This window comes from Centrocercus urophasianus, unplaced genomic scaffold, assembly GCF_019232065.1.
Source record: "Centrocercus urophasianus isolate 14NV4802_14NV808 unplaced genomic scaffold, USGS_Curo_1.0 seq_9, whole genome shotgun sequence".
NCBI classification, from domain to species: Eukaryota; Metazoa; Chordata; class Aves; order Galliformes; family Phasianidae; genus Centrocercus; species Centrocercus urophasianus.
Window position 1 is genome coordinate 20,344,152 of NW_024885532.1, and position 16,373 is coordinate 20,360,524.

General features: G+C 36.7%; 1 protein-coding gene across 7 annotated transcripts in view; it reads left to right on the plus strand.

Moving 5' to 3' along the window:
- NAA16 (N-alpha-acetyltransferase 16, NatA auxiliary subunit) overlaps positions 1-16,373 on the plus strand; it is a 65,583-nt gene that overhangs the window by 20,055 nt on the left and 29,155 nt on the right. For 6 of the 7 annotated variants that reach the window (XM_042839197.1, XM_042839190.1, XM_042839192.1 and 3 more), the window contains 5 exons: positions 485-619; positions 7,167-7,320; positions 8,379-8,498; positions 10,858-10,953; positions 14,322-14,428. In XM_042839197.1, the coding sequence (XP_042695131.1) occupies positions 485-619; positions 7,167-7,320; positions 8,379-8,498; positions 10,858-10,953; positions 14,322-14,428 (612 nt within the window). The remainder of the gene's footprint in view (positions 1-484; positions 620-7,166; positions 7,321-8,378; positions 8,499-10,857; positions 10,954-14,321; positions 14,429-16,373) is intronic. The other variant, XM_042839193.1, reaches the window with a different exon arrangement.

Sequence of the window (16,373 nt, forward strand, 5' to 3'; positions counted from 1 at the left end):
TGAGTCAGTGATTTCAAAGTGGCTGAATGCGTTTGGCTACCAAAGTGTTAGAGGACTGGACTGTGGGTTTTAGCATTAGGTGGTTTCCTTCACTGATTGTGTTGAATTCTCAAATAGAGGAAGAGTGGATAGCTGGCTTAAAGCTGTGGCGTGGCTCAGTAAGGAAGGTTAGAGAAGCAGTGCTTAATATAAGTAGCAGGACTTTGTGCGTGGGCATGAGAAGGGTGGGACAGCTTTTCCAGTGGCAGTGAGCTAGTGTTTATTAATGACACACCTCTGAGGTTTCAGTGTTCTAGCTTTGGGAATAAGGCCGGCCCTAAGAGAGGCTTCTTAAAATGACACTTCTTATGTACCAAAAAAGTCTTGTTTTTTCTTTTTGTGCCATGACTACTATGTTTAAAATGTAGATTTATATGATAGTTTGTGGTAATAATGTAGTAATTTAACCTCTCTTTTTTTTTTAATGTCTTTCTTTTTACTCAAGGAGACGAGATACCAGTTACTTCAGCTGCGCCCCACACAACGAGCTTCCTGGATCGGATATGCAATTGCATACCACTTACTTAAAGATTATGATATGGCCTTAAAACTACTTGAAGAGTTTAGAAAAACCCAACAGGTAAGACTTGCTATTCTATTCAGGAAATTCTTTGCAGATAAGAGAGAATCTGAAGAACTGGCAGCTGGAACTAGATGATCTTTAAGGTCTCTTCTAACCCAAGCCACTTTGTGAATTAGTTTTTCATAATTAGGGAAACCAAATTATGAACCATTTAAGAATTAGGAAGACATTTCTATTATTTCTGGAACTTTTTGCTTTGAACATTTAGGTATCTCAAAGAGCTAGCAGCTGATGCAAATTATACAGGATCACTTGTTCCCTGGCAGTAAGCCATCAGGTAGATTGATGTGAAATAACTTAATGTCTCTGAGGCCTGTAGCCAAAGAAAACCACTGTTGATCTTGTCTCATTATAGTGGGTAAAACTTCAGAAAGCACCATTTAACACTGGATGTGTGCACACACATTCTGTCTCTTCTATCATAACCTGGATTTCATTGCACCTCTACAAATATCAGGAAAAGAAACTGCTGTTGTTTTATGTACATCTGTATACTATTGACTTGCAATCAGTCCTTGGTATCAGGGTTGCAAGAAAACAGAGTTAGAAACCCTTATGTTTGAGAAGATCATAGAATCCTTAGTTGGAAGGGTCCTTTGAAGGCATCTAGTGTAGCTCCCCTGCAATGATCAGGGACATCACAAATAGATCAGGTTGCCCAGGGCCTGACCCAACCTTATCTTGAAAGTCTTCAGGGCTGGGACGTTAACCACATCACTAGGTAACCTGTTCCAGTGCCTCACCACCCTCACTGTAAAAGATTTTTTTCCTTATATCTAACCTAAATCTATGCTCTTTGAGCTTGAAGCCATTTCTCCTTGTTCTATCACCACAGACCCTGCTGAAGAGTCTGTACCTTTCTTTCCCGTGGCTCCTCTTCTGGTGCAGCCCAGAAGATCTGGTGTTACTGAAACTTGTTTGAATAAATCAATGCCAAGATTCCCGAGTAAAACTTTTTTTTTTTTTAAAAGGAGGGTCGATTTATTTCTATTATTAGTGACTTGGAATTGTAAAGTTTGAATTAACAGAGCGTTGGATGAATGAGAACAGTGGATTAGTCTGTAATGTAGAAATTAAAACCATGTTTTTTGAGAATTTCTTGCACAAGTGCTAAAATATTACCTGATCTATAGATTGTGATTGTTGTTTTGTGTTAACAAAGATGTGGCATCCAGTCTGAGATAAATGTGTTTGAGATCCTATTGTGCTGCCAGAAGTGGACTAACTTAGGAAAAGAAAATCAGCAGTTGCTAGGAGAGAGTCCAGTGTTTGTGTGTTGATCACGTATCATGGTCAAGTAGAAGGCTTTGTATGCCAGGGATACATAGCTTGATATTACTGGAGAGCTGTCATTCCAGTGTTGAATAAAAGCTGAAAATAATCTATTTAAATAAAAATGGGGTCATTTTTGGGGTGTTTGACAGCCAGGAAGTTATGGCTCACTAATGAATCAGCAGAGCCCTATCTGAGCTCAGTGTTGAAATGAATTTTGTAATTGAAAATAATGTATAATAGATGTAAAAACTGCAAATGACAAATTGTAAGAAGTTGAGGCTTTCTTAATATCAAAGAGCACTTAAAATTAGTTTTGACTCTCTGGAGAGAGTGGAAGTGATGCTGCTAATGCTGTTGCCTTTTCTTAAAGACCGTGTGTAAATATGTTTATCTGAGGGCAGTCGTGGTGATATACTCTTCAGTGTAGTAACCAAGCCATATTTGAATACCATCTGCCATAGATAACAATATTAAATCGGTTGAGTCTGTGGAATTTATCAGAATCCTTAAAAGAAAAAGAAAAAATGAATAAATCTTGAGATGTGTAATTCTGCTGCCATTTTTTTTGGAAGTCTGGAAATATTTGGGAAATGTCAGTAAATAAGACAAGGCTTCATACTTCAATAATACAAGCAACATGAACTATTTTTACTGTTGCTTAGCATAATACTTGCCAGACCAACAACAGATGTTTAGGCATTAGAGGACAGAAATATACCATAAGTGCTGGACAGTGTGAGTTTGTAGAAAATCAGTTATGTCAAGCGTTTTGTGATTGATAGATATGGTTATGTGATGAATTCTGTTTTCTCCTCTACGTCATTACAGTTGACCACATTAGTTTCCATATGTCTTGCAAACAGAAAAAGTTTTGTGCCTTGTGCTTTTGTGCTTTGCTGTAGAAGCTTTCTGAGAAGTGCAAACCCACATACAGTCCAGCTGCTAGAAGAGAGGAGAGTTTCAGTTCTCTGCACTCAAGAGAGCCTTAGCAAAATCACAGCTCAGTTTTGCTACACATTGGCTCTTCTGTAGTTCCCAAGTGTGCTGCTGGTGCAGTCTCTGGATATTTAAGTTGTGTGCTTAACATGATTTAGCTCAGTATACTTGTGAATTTGAGGAATTGTGTTTCTTGTTAGCTTTAATTGATAAATCTCTCCCCTTGCCCCACGCTTTGTATTTACTTGAGCCTAACAGATGTGTTTTTGTGACTGACTTGGAGTGTTGTGTATCACTTTCAAGTGGTGCTGGTATTCAGTGTTTGAAACTGAAGGGTTTCTAAGTCACTAGTGAATGGGAGTCATGGGCAGACTGATGTTTTAGAGGAGTGTTATGGCAATTTGTGTTAGGTTTGATACTGTTTACCAGTTCTGTTAATGAATAAAAAAGGAATAAATGTGAAATACTGCTGTCACAATAATTGATAAATAATAGCAATGTTGGTGATCATAGCCATTTCCTTGGATTACTCAGGCGACTTTGTCCATTGAAATGTGAGTTAATGCGGCCAAAATCAAGCACTAAAACTAAGAAAATGAAGGAACAGACATTTTACTGATTGTAGATGGATAGTGAATATGTTAAGATGCAGTATTATGGAATAACAGAGCTGATTAACTGCAAGCCATTGCTAAAACCAGCAATCTGATGTCCAGTGTGCTCCCACTGCTTTTTTGTGCAGCACTGTTTGGCTTGTGTGGTTCAGGAAGCAAAAAGACAGAGATGTAATCACTTTTTAGAAGGAGTCATTGGCTGAACTGTGAGGTGAGAGGGGAAAAGGAAGGGAAATAATGGAGGGAAGTGGACTGCCTCTGTTGATCCAGGCTATGGTTGGGTTGGCTTAGTTTACTGTAAAATTGTCTCTCAGTGCTTGCTTCTGGGTGAAAAGCGGGAAACACCTTCATTTCTGAGAAGAAACAGGGGTTTGCTCTATTGAGGTCTGATTACTGGGAGATCATGGCTTTCTGATGATATTAGAAAATGAAAAGCTATATGGAAAGATGAGAGCACTAGAGAAAGTGCTGTTTGATGAAAGGTGGAGACCCCATTGGTTTCCTGCAAGCAGGGAAAAAAAAAAAGTGATTCTGGTCTGTACTGATCAGGGGGGATTTTGGGGAAGAATGATAATCAGGGAGGTTACTGAGAAAGGAGAAAACCAAGGATAAATAGTGGCTGGAGGCTGAACAAATTTGAATGATAAATCATTTTTTATCAGTGACCGTTTTATTCTAGTGGTTAAGTTAACATTAAGAATGGTGAATTTTCTGTCTTAGTCTTTCAAGATCTAGATCAATGCTGCTTGCCATTTGGAAGTTGTAAATTAGCCAGATGCACAAGATTTCAGCCAAAAACAGGTGATGAGGTGGAGTGCAGAGATCACTACAGGAAATACAAGAGCCTGTGCTGTACAAATTAAATGAATGATTTAAGAGTTGCTTTGGAATCTGAACTTTAGGAACAAAAGTTTAAAACAATTATGCAATTTGTTTCACTGTTCTATATCCCATTTTTCCTTTCCAGAGCAGAATTTATACTCTTCATTTTTATTTTTTTCCTAATTTCTGCATCAGGCCCACAATTACAGATATGGACAGAAAGCCTCTGGAGTTCTGGGGGTTTGTTCTTAGGTATGTTTTGGCTGCATCTTGTCACATTCTTTCGGTGATAGTTGTGGTAGGGTGGCTGCAGTTGTAAAACAGATTTTTTTTTTTATTGTTGCTCTTGAGGAGAGGAAGAATTTTCTCTTGAAAGAGCAGAATTGAGCTCCAGAGAAAGTTGAGCATCTCATATACTGCAAGGCTCGTAATTTTTCTGGGTGGAGGGAGGAATAAAGATGTGTTGTTTGGCAATTGCAATGGAGTGTGTATGAGGAGGAACTTTTTATAGAATCAGTTGGGACAGTCTATTGTTCAGATTAAGCACTGAGGTCTTAAGCTGTTTGTCTTCTGATGAATTGCATGTTTAAGCAGTCTTTAACCTGATAGATTTTCAGAAAGGTTTCTTTTTAGAGAGAATTTTGAAATCTTATCTGTAATCGCTCTGGGAGACAGAAAGCACAGTAAGTTTCCAGTGGATTTATCCTATATTTGAGAAGGAAGGAAGTCAGCGATTCTTTGTTGTTTCACAGTTTCTTTCCTATTAGTCCTGCCAAGCCAGGACAGTGAAAGTTTAGTTGATACCTACTTCTCATCTTTGATATCACAGCACATTAGAATGGTTTGGGTTGGAAGGGACATTTCAGATCATCCAGCTCCAACCCCCTGCTGTAGGCAGGGACACCTCCCTTTACACCAGGTTGCTCAAAGCCCCATCCAGCCTGGCCTTGAATGCTTTCAAGTGGGAGCATCCTCAGTTTCTCTGGGCAACCTGTTCCAGTGTCTCACCACCTTCACAGTCAAGAATTTCTTCCTAATATCTACTCTAAATCTACCCTGTATTTTTTTTAAGGTTGTTGGGGTCATCTCTCTTTATTTTAAAGGCCATTTAAAGATGATTGATAATGTGCCAGAAAACTCTGCTACCTGAGTAACTTAAACATAAGTGTATTGAATTGGAGGCACAGTATTTTTATAAAGGAAGCGAAGGAAAAAGAACGGATGCTCTGCAGTTCTTCAATTCTGTGGTATTGCAGTGCTGATAACCAGAAAAGCTCGTGTGAATGCTTATTGTGTGTGGCTGTTTTGGGAAGTAGATAATGCTCTCCAGGTAACGCTGTTTTTGTTGATGTTTAATAGGGGTGAAAAATGAGCGAAAGTAGAAGCAGAAATGGAAATGCAGATGGAGGAAATATAAGAAAAGAATAGGATTCTTGCTAGCTGCTGACTCTAGTGGGTGCAAGGCCTAATCACCTTCGTTCCATTAGCCATCTTTTGCTATATGTCAACTGTTATAAATAAATAAAAGCATGCTGCTACTTTCAGCCCCAAACCTGATGTTCATGGTCAGATACGTGCTTCTTTACAACACTGTATTTACTTATGCTGTCCTTCCTTCTTAAAAATATACCATACTATAAATTTTCCTCTGGGCTGCTTTTTCAAGGAATATTTAAGCAGCAATGTTAAATCTCAAATCTGGATCGTACTTAGAAGAGCTGGAAGGAAGAGTTGAGGACAATATTCTTTTAATATAAATGCTAATTTCAACCAGCTAAATGTCTTTTGTTTATTGTTGTTTAGTAAATTCTTTGTTTTTTCAATGAAGCTGGTAGAAAAGTCCTACTCAGGGAACAGTAATTGTAAAGCATTTGGTGACCAATGTGACTGAGAAGTCTTGTTTGCTGAGGAATAAACAGAGTATATGGTGTCACAGGAAAGAAAATTGATAACAGTTTTTCAAGCTGAGCTGCTGTTTGTCTATTTTTACTACAGTGGAACAAAAAGTAACAAAATCTCCTACGTATAGACTGTGATTGCCTTTTCTTCTTTGATTTCGTAATAATAATGAACTGCTGTGAAGGTGTGCTGGGCCTTGTCCATTACTTCTATGTTTGCTCTCTGAAATCCTTGCAATTTACAACTTCTGTGCATATTAGCAAAGACCATTTGTAATGAAATTATCACGACTCTAGGAAGACTTATGACTGCCTGAATGTATTTAAGGGAGAAGGAAATACTTTTGAATGTGTCATCCTTTTTCAGTGGCTGATGCATTAGTGGAAAGTGGGTGGCACACTAGTTTTACTATATGCATGCAGACCTCAAGAGAATTAGCTGTTGTTTGAAGACACTGCATTGCTTGTGAACTGTTACTTTCAGTGGAATTCAAGTGTAGTACAGAGTGTTTAGCTAGAAAAGAATTCAGGTTTCCTACACGAAAAAACTGCAAGTTTTTCAATCTGAGGCCAATGTTTGAGTGGTTCCTTGTTCTTTGGAAATAATTCATTGCAGAATTTGCGTTATATTGAAATGCAGTATTGTGAAATCTAAGGAACCTGCTGCAGAGCTTAGGTCAAAATTACGGTGCCGTACCTGAGTCCTTCAAAAGGAGCGAGATTGCTGAGACCTTCCTCTGAGGGAATGCAAGAATTCTGTTTTCGTTCACCTGGCCACAGTGGTAGAGAAAAGTGAAGTAGAGAAATAACAACAGTGGGTATCCTGAATGTGCTTAATTTGTTTGTGAATATAGAGATTTTCACATTTTTGAATGCCTGGGAGGGTGTATATAGACATGATACATTGTGTTGTCTGAATCGTGTGTTCTGTAACATGGCATATAGTTGGGATACAGGCAGATGGCATGTGGTAACTAATCAATTGCTTTTTTTCTCTAGATTCCTCCAAATAAAATAGATTATGAATATAGTGAACTGATTTTATATCAAAATCAAGTGATGAGAGAGGCAGATCTGTTTCAGGAGTCTCTGGAACATATAGAGACATACGAAAAGCAAATATGTGATAAACTAATAGTAGAAGAAATCAAAGGTAAGTTGTTCTTGTCTCAGCCAGTTTTGTTCTAAACTTTTGCTACCAGCTTTCAGATACAGTAATGTGTTCAAAGAATAAATGTGAAATCTTTAATTTTGAACAACTAATATTGGGAAACTGTTAATACAGGATCTACAGTGCTGTGCTCGGTAGTTTTCCCTATGGAAAACCGTGTGGATACAGGTAGCTTAATTTGGGTTGACAGTGGAACAAAGATCTTGAAGGTGGTGGTGTTAGTGTTTGCATAAGTGGCTTTGTTAATCAAAGCTATTATAATCCAGTTTTACTCCAATGAAGAATATTGTTTGTAGTACGAACACTTATTTTCTTTTTTTCTGGAACTGAAATAACAAAATGTTTCCTTTGTGAGCCTTCCAATGCATTTATTTTGTATTCCCTGCCTTCAGTGAATACTGAAGTTGACTTTTTTAATTAAAACCACCCATAGTTGTTCTCTGGGTTTGAAGTACTGGGTTCTGAATGTGCACAGTTATGTAGTGTAATAGCATGTATTCTTTGGCTGCTTGCTCATTCCCATGCCTTGCAGTCCCCTTCATCAGACAGGAGAGAGAAGTGGAGAAAACTTATGGGTTAGATCAAGTTAACTTAAATGAAGGAAAAAAGAACTAACAAAATGGAAGTACATAGGCAATTACACAGCACTTCCAGAAGCAGAGTGATTGCCAGCTAGTCTTCAAGCAATGACCATCTGCCCAAACAAACTTTCTCCATATTTTTTTTATTACTAAGCATGATATTATGCAGTTCTGAAAGGAAGTTTCTTTGTTTCTTTGCAATAAACCGAATAACTAGTTTAAATATGTAGTTAAAGACATGCAAATCTTGTTTTTCACCCGTGCTTAGTGCTCCAAATTGTGTTGAGCTGTAGGTATGACGACTTCAAGTAGCACTTGTCATTTCTGTAAATGCCTCTGTAAAATATTTTTTTCAGTATCTATGATAAATCCTGATTTGTTTTCACTTAGTTTTGTAGATTTCACTGCCACGCTGTGTTTCCTCACATAATTCATAGCTCTTTACTGCTTTGTTTTTAGGAGAAATGCTATTGAAGTTGGGAAGACTAAAAGAAGCTGGTGAAGTATACAAAGAGTTAATTGAGCGCAATGCAGAAAACTGGTATTATTATGAAGGCCTGGAAAAGTCCCTGCAACCTAGTAAGTTAAAATGTACTGGTACAATGAAAATACCTACAATCCAGGACATACTCAAAACCTTCTGCGTGACGTATTGCAAAAAGAGTTCAAAAAGCTTTACTCAGCAGAAGAACATTTACTGTCTAATTTTAAATTTGATATAGTTGCTTTCCATTGAACGTTTAAGAAGTGAATAAACACTTGTATGCATGACATCAGCAGTAGCAAGTCTTTTTCTTCTTGGAGCTGAAGCTGCCATTGGTTTAACGTGCTCATTTCATAGAATCATAGAATCACCAAGGTTGGAAAAGACCTAAAAGATCACCCAGTCCAACCGTTCACCTATTCCCAATAGCTCCCACTAAACCATGTCCCTCAACACAACATCCAGCCTTTCCTTGAACACCCCCAGGGTCAGTGACTCCACCACCTCCCTGGCAGTCCATTCCAGTGCCTGACCATCCTTTCTGAAAAGTAATTTCAGAATTACTTCAGAATTTGAAGGACCTTTTCTGAGCGTGAGCTTGGAAACCAAATTGCAATTTGTTCTTATCAACCTGATTGTCAGAGTATTATTTATACTCCAGGAAGTAAAATTATCATTGTGAAACTTGTTTGAGTGGCACCACTTTGACATATAGGGAAATAATTAGTAAACCTCTAATCCAGATATCCTCTTAACAATAAGAAAGTTTTGTTAGAAGCTGACTGTTCTTTGGAAAAAGAAGTGATAAATGTGACAAAGCCTTTTGGTTTTGTTTGTTGTTTGTTTTTTTTTCTGCTCCCAGGGCTATTTCATGTTACTGCTGGTCTGTCTTTTCAAGACATTACCTAAATTGGATTAAAAAAAAAAAATAATCCCACAATATTGCAATCATGTATACTATAATAAATACTTCACAATAATAGCTTTGCCAAGTGTCTACTTTTACACTAGAATGCGTTCCTTGTATTTCACTGTTGACTAATTAATGGAAGTTTTATTGGAATAATTCTGATGACATCATAAATCATAAGCCCACAAGCATGTTGTTTGTAGATATGAGATCTGCGTTGTATTTCTCAACCAGCTTCCAGAAAGTTTTATGTTTTGGGTTTAATAATGTCTGGAATTGCAGCTTGTGATTGGGAATTGAAGATGATTATATTTGTTGCATTTATGTAGAGACTACCATTGCCCTTTGAATGTTTTTCCTAGTGTATCTCTAGAGGTGAAAAGATGGTAATTGTTAATATTTCAAAATTAATCATCCAAAATTGATTATTCTGCTTGATAGAATATGTTGATATGAATGGTTTTTAACAAGTAACCAATACAGTAGATTATTTGACATATTAAAATTGGTTATAGCATAAAACTTCACTAATTTATAAAACTAATAATGCTACTTTATTTTTTAGGTGGTCTTAGGACTATTTCCTCCCCCATGGTAAGTTCTGGAGCTCCAACTTGTGACTTCAATTAGGCTTTTTATGTGCTTTAGTTCCAATTCAAACATTACTTCAGTGTTGCTATTAGAACTGCGCATCTCTTGGAGCCGCTGGGTAATATATTTTTTTCCCCCCCTTCCCCAATATCAGAGCTCAGAGACCACAGAAATCGTTTTTCTTAGAAAAGAAACTGGAAATATTCATTAAACATCTGTTGTGCCATAGTCTTGATGTGAAAAACATTCATTTTTATTGAAGTTGCTTGATGAATTTGAAAAACATTGAAGCAAAATTGATCGTAGTTATATGAAAATGGCATCTCAAAAACCAGATTAATTTAAAGTTCTGACCACATTGGAGCTCCAAAGCATATTATGGGGGAAAGGGGAGGAGTGGGAAGAAAATCTTTAAGAAAAATAAAGTTATTTTAAATGTTAAGGTATTGACACTTGTTGTGCCCAGTGTCTGTGCTGGCAGTGTTGTGCTCTAATTTTGCTGCCACCAAAGGACTTTATGATAAGGACATGCTTGTATAGTTTCTAAATTGGAGGTATACAAATAACATACACAGTGTATTTTCCTGAATGCATACTGAAAAACATGTTTTGAAGCTATCAATAACAAAATACTGTATGAATGGGTCTGCACAGTGTACAACTGAAAGAAAACAAATATTAATGTTTGATTGAACATGAGTGGTAATTGGGTTGTTTGGGGTTTTTTTTGCAGTTTACCCCTACAGTGATTATGCTGGTACTTCTGACTTAGTGATTTCAGTGCACTGTTTCACAGTGTTTTTGATTAGTTGGGGGAAAAAAAGAGCTTGAAATGTTTAAAATGGTTCAAAGTCCAAAATATATACTGAATCTTAACAATTCTCAACGTTTTAAACCTTTAGAAGAATAGATTTTGATCTGTTACTTATATCTATTGTATTTACTGATAATAGGCACTTTAGAAGAGAGGCTTCAGATTTATGAAGAAGTTAGTAAAAGGCATCCCAGAGCAGTTTCACCTAGAAGATTACCTTTAAACTTTGTTTCAGGTAACACGTTGCATATCTGTTCCATAATAATTTTTTTTTTTTTTGCTTTTTTCTCTTAATTTTTGGTAGGCTGTTAGATGTGCATTTAATAACTACTTTTGCATGTACACAAATTAGACAAATGCTTTTTTTTTTTTCTGGATTAGACAGAAGTATTTTATCCTACGTTTTAGGATTTGATAGGAAACGTTCACGCACTCTAATATGGTGGTACCAACTGTGTAATGCTGTTTTCATTGATGAAATTACAGGACAGAATAGTGTCCAGGCTTTTTGTGAATGATTGCGTATTGCTTTTCTCCATCATCAACTTAAAGAGCATCAATTAAAAGGCAAGGAGTTTGCTGCACTTGGAGGCAGGGCTCTGTGTCTCTGTGCACGTGCACAGGCATGTGGGCTAACCTACATTCTAATTTATAACCACAGAAAGCAGTTCTCAAAGATGCATACTATAATCAAGAAGCATGAATTTCATGACCTTTTTAATACTGTTAATGTACCAGAAAACACCAAGTCACTTTTGTGAATCTGACAGCGTTTTTGCAGCATTTTTGTCTAGAGCCATTTTTATCCAAAATCTATCAACTTGTTGCTGGTAATTTAAGAAGAACAGGAACAAAAAGCAGATGTGCAGTGTTTCGTAATGGGTTGTTGTATTTTTAGTTTTATAACAAAGTTCTTTTCAGTGATTATATCCTTTTACAAGTTGTATTGAAATAAAGCTCCAACTACCCTCAGCTCTGCGAGGAATATAGTTGAAAGAAAAAACAAAAACAACACAAAAACTGTACTGTTCCAAGAGAGGAGGAAGGAAACTAAGGTTTGCTTTTGGTTTCATTCATTTACTGAGCATTGCATACACTATACCTTTTAATACTGCCAAACATAACTAGTACACTTGTCTGCTTAGGAGTCTAAATGTGCATACACCATTCTTGTATAAAAGCACAAGACACTTCATAAGAGGTTAGCCCTGAAATTAACACCTGGTGCCTTAGTTAATCCCAGATATCTTACATTTCTTGGAGCTACAAAGGCAAAATGTCATGACAGTTTAGCTAGATTTTATTAAAAAGCCACATGACAGAATTTTTTCTTTTGTTACCCAGTTGTTTACACCAATACATAGCAAATGATTAGTATCTTTCAAAATGATTTTCCATATCTCTATTAGTAGTGTGCTTTGTGTTGACTTCTTCACTGTATGTTTTGTTCTGGGTTACTCTCTCATTGTACAGTGTGGTTTTACAGCTGGTGTTCATTCAAGTAGAAATGAGTTTTGTTATAGGCATCAGTTGTTCCTGCTGTTTCAAAAGCCAAATAATTAACAATTAAATCTAATTTTACAATTAAACTAAATTTGAGAGAAATCTCTCAGTGAATTTGACTCTGTGGTTTTCATAATAAAAAGAATTTCCCTGATTTAAAACTTCTCTGTCGATCCTTTAGGTCTGCTTTGGTCAGATTGAATAAGGCTGTTTTTGAGCCTGCAGAAAATCACCTGATAGGTCTGCATTTCTGTTCCAAATGCCTCGTGTTGTAAATTGAGCAGATAAGAAATGTTGTTGGCTGAAGTTAATAATGAAAATGTTAAGATGTAGAGACAAACTTCTTTGGAAATGTGCTTTCAAATTTCAAAGAGAGGAAAATATTTGGTTGAAGTTGCTGTCCCTGTGTGTTCAGTGACCAGATGCTTACCTTGCATCCCATCACAATAACTTTGTAATTGGTGCAAATCAGATCCTTGATTCTGCTGGAAACCACCTTCTGGGAGCTTGGGGGCAGTCAAAGATGGGGAAATGGAGTCTGGCAATCCAGTTTTAGAGCTGTTTAATTGCTGTAGATTCACTGTTCTGTCTCTGTCTGTCAAGTCTCTTTTGTGTATCAGTTGAAGAGTGAATGCTGGACTTTATGTTGTAGGTAGGGTGCATCTTTTTTTTTAGATGTTTCTTATTCTTTTTCAAAGCTGTTCTGTTTTCTATACAAAAAAAAAAAAACCAAACCCACCCACATTCTTAATGGAAACTTGAACCTCGCTTTGTTAGGTTCTAAGTTACAATTCCATCAAGAGTATTGCAACAGAAGAAATTAAGAATGAAGTGTTTTGTCTGGTTGGTTGGTTGCCAATGAGCAGTTCCTTGTAGAGTGAGAAAACTTCTTAATTAAACCACCTGTCATAAAGCCTGGGCTTATGGTCAAGTTATGGATCCCTCATCCACAGGTAGAAGCTCCTTTATTTAGCAGTTTGTTTTACTAAAGAGCTTCTATTATAACTTTGTGTCAGTAACATTGCCAATAACAAGTTGAGGGCAGTTTAGAATTGGTAGAAGTACATTAGAAATGTTACATGCAGAGCAGTAAGGCCTTTTTTTCCTGGATATTTAAAGCCATGTGTTAATCAAATTTTGTTAATGTGTTCTTAATGGATTGAAGCTTATTTCAACTGTCTTATGAGCATATGTTAGCATTATGTTTAAAGATTGAGAAGTCCACGACAGCAATCAGTGAAGTGTAACAGCCTCATCTCTATTCAAAGCAAAGTGAAGCAAAAAACAATAAATTGAAACAATGGGAAACAATCATTGTTTTCCATAGGGATACAAACATGAAGAGCAGCTGTATTTTTATTTTTTCATTGGATGCCTTCTCTTTGAAGTCTAGCTTTGTTTCACAAACAGCATTTCTCAGGAACATGAAACTGCAAGTACTACGACTTTTATTAACCTGAAAATGTAATGAAAAGTTCATTAAGTTTACTAAGTGTTGTGGATACGGTGCTGCTGAATACATGTCCTGTTTCTGATTCCAGAAACAATCATTGTATTTGAAGTTGTGTCCTACTCATTAAAAAAAAAAAAAGACTGGAAGAGAGGTGCAGGACTCATTTTATCCATCCTTCTTCCTCAGTGCAGGATAATTTTTGTGCTATTGCTAACTCACATTCGTGTAATTCAATCATAAAGAGTTAGTGATGAAGCTTTTACAAGATCTCCAAGGTGATTTATTCCAGTGCTTAGTTACTCTTACCGCTATGTTTTTTCCAGTGTTTATTTGAATGCCCTTGTTATGTGCAGTATTAAAACTTTTAATACCTTCCCTTTTTAACAGCTGTTACAGATTTGGAGACTGTTACCATGTCTTCTAGTCATCGGTCTCCTAAATGCTAGCAAGTTAAGCATTTTCCTTTCTGTTTTTTTTATTTTAATTAATCCAGAGCGTATTTGCACCTCATTCTTAATTAAAAGATAAAAACCCTTAACTACAGTTTTTCAGTTGCTCTGTTATCCAGAACTGTACACGGAGTAGTGCTAATATTTATATAACACTTGCAATCACTGACATATAACCAAATACACTTTTGTTTCTAGGTGAAAAATTTAGAGAACTATTGGATAAGTTCCTGAGGGTTAACTTCAGTAAAGGCTGCCCACCCTTGTTTACCACTTTGAAATCTTTATATTACAATCCAGAAAAGGTAAAGTTTAGTACTTACTTTGCTTTAATGAAGTCTTCCTTATTGAATTTCTAAAAGTTAATCCAAATGTTTATTTTTAGATTTTACTATTTCTTGCAAACAACCTCTGCTGAGCACTTTTCTCCCTAATGTTGCTGTTTTGTCCTATGTGAATCATCATTGGGTGCTACTTCATCTGTGACAAGATTTTTACTTCTGTTGATAATTGATTTGAAAATACTTGAAGCCTGGTTGCAGGTTGCACTGATCTTTATTCATTTTTTTATTTTTTGAAGCTCAAAGGTAACCAGTAAATATGTGTACTCTGCAAGTGTGTCAGGATTCATTCAGCTTATGGTTTATGATGTCACCAGAAGTAATGATTTTAAAATATCATACAGATGGCTAATATTCTACATATATTTCTGAGTTGCATCAATACATAATTGTTACTATTTACCACAAAGGCTTGTTTCCCGTTTCAGTCTCTGGATAATCTTAGTGTTCAATTTCTACACTTTTAAATTCTCCTAGATTTGGAAAAATTGTATCACACTGGAACTGTTATTTCAGACTGAGTTATTTGTTCCAAGCTTTCAAAAGGTGCAGTAAGTGCTTCAAATTAAGGTTAATAAAATGTGCAGCAAATAAAAAAAAATTGATTCAGATGTTCAGTTTTTGCTACAGGCAATAAGAACACTTGGTATTCCAGTTGGGAACAGCTTTTATAGCTGGAAGAAAATCTTCAATATATGATGCTTATCAACCAGCTTTGGCTATTCTTGACTTTGAGAATCTCCTATCATTTTCAAAATGCTTCTGTTTTGAGAATATTCGTAGAATTATTCATAGAATCATAGAACAGCTTGGGTTGGAAGGAACTCAAGGATCATCAAGTTCCAGCCCCTCTGCTACATGCAGGGCCACTGACCTCCAGATTTGGTACTAGACCAGAATGCCCAGGGCCCCATGCAACCTGGCCTTGAGCACCTCCAGGGACAGAACATCCACAACCTCTCTGGGCAGCCTGTGCCAGCACCTCACCATTTTCTCTGTGAAGAACTTTCCCCAATATCCAACCTAAATCTTCCCTCCTTCAACTTAAAACCATTTCCCCTTGTCCTATCACTATCTATCTGGGATAGTATTTTCTCCTCCTTTTTATAATCCCCTTTTAAATACTAGAAGGCTGCAATGAGGTTTCCTCACAGTCTTCTCCAGGCTGAACAAATCCAGCTCCCTTAGCCTGTCTTGTAGGAGAGGTGCTCCAGCCCTCTGATCATCTTCCTGGCCTTTTCTGGGCCTGCTCTAACAGCTCGATATTATCTGTGCTTTTTTCCTGTAAGTTGACATAATCCTTAAGGAATTCTAGCATGCTGTGCAGTACAAGCTTTTTCCACGGTGCATACTGGTAATGCATGCTTTCAATGTAAACTTTAGAAACTGGATTGAATTTTTTAAAATGTCAACACATTGAGTACCTAGACAGAAGAAAATAAGTACTGCGGAAGTTGTACCTCTGTTAATGATGTATGTAAAAGATACAGTCTCATTGTGCTTGGAAAAATATTTTGACACCTGTTTTGTGAGTAAAAAGATTACTAGCATGGTTGGGGACAGATTCACTCAGAGTAGTTGCTTGCTTGCTAGTTATCTTCAGTATGATCACTGGTCTGATCACATAAGATCACTGCCTATTAGGACTTGAGGAGCTTGATTCTAAATACTAATTTTCGCCTCACATTTGACAGATATTTTCAGATCTGTGTGCAGTGCTGTCTTCTGCAAAAACATCCTCCTTTTTCTTCTATTGCTTCTCTTCCTCAAAATGAGTCTGTTTTGCATTTCACGTTGTTGAGTATTCATGTAACACAACAGAAATCTGTTCGAAACAGAGAAATTTTCATGTTTGACAGTTTTGGCAATTATGAAGTTCAGGAGTTATGGGAAGGAAAAGTGTGACAAG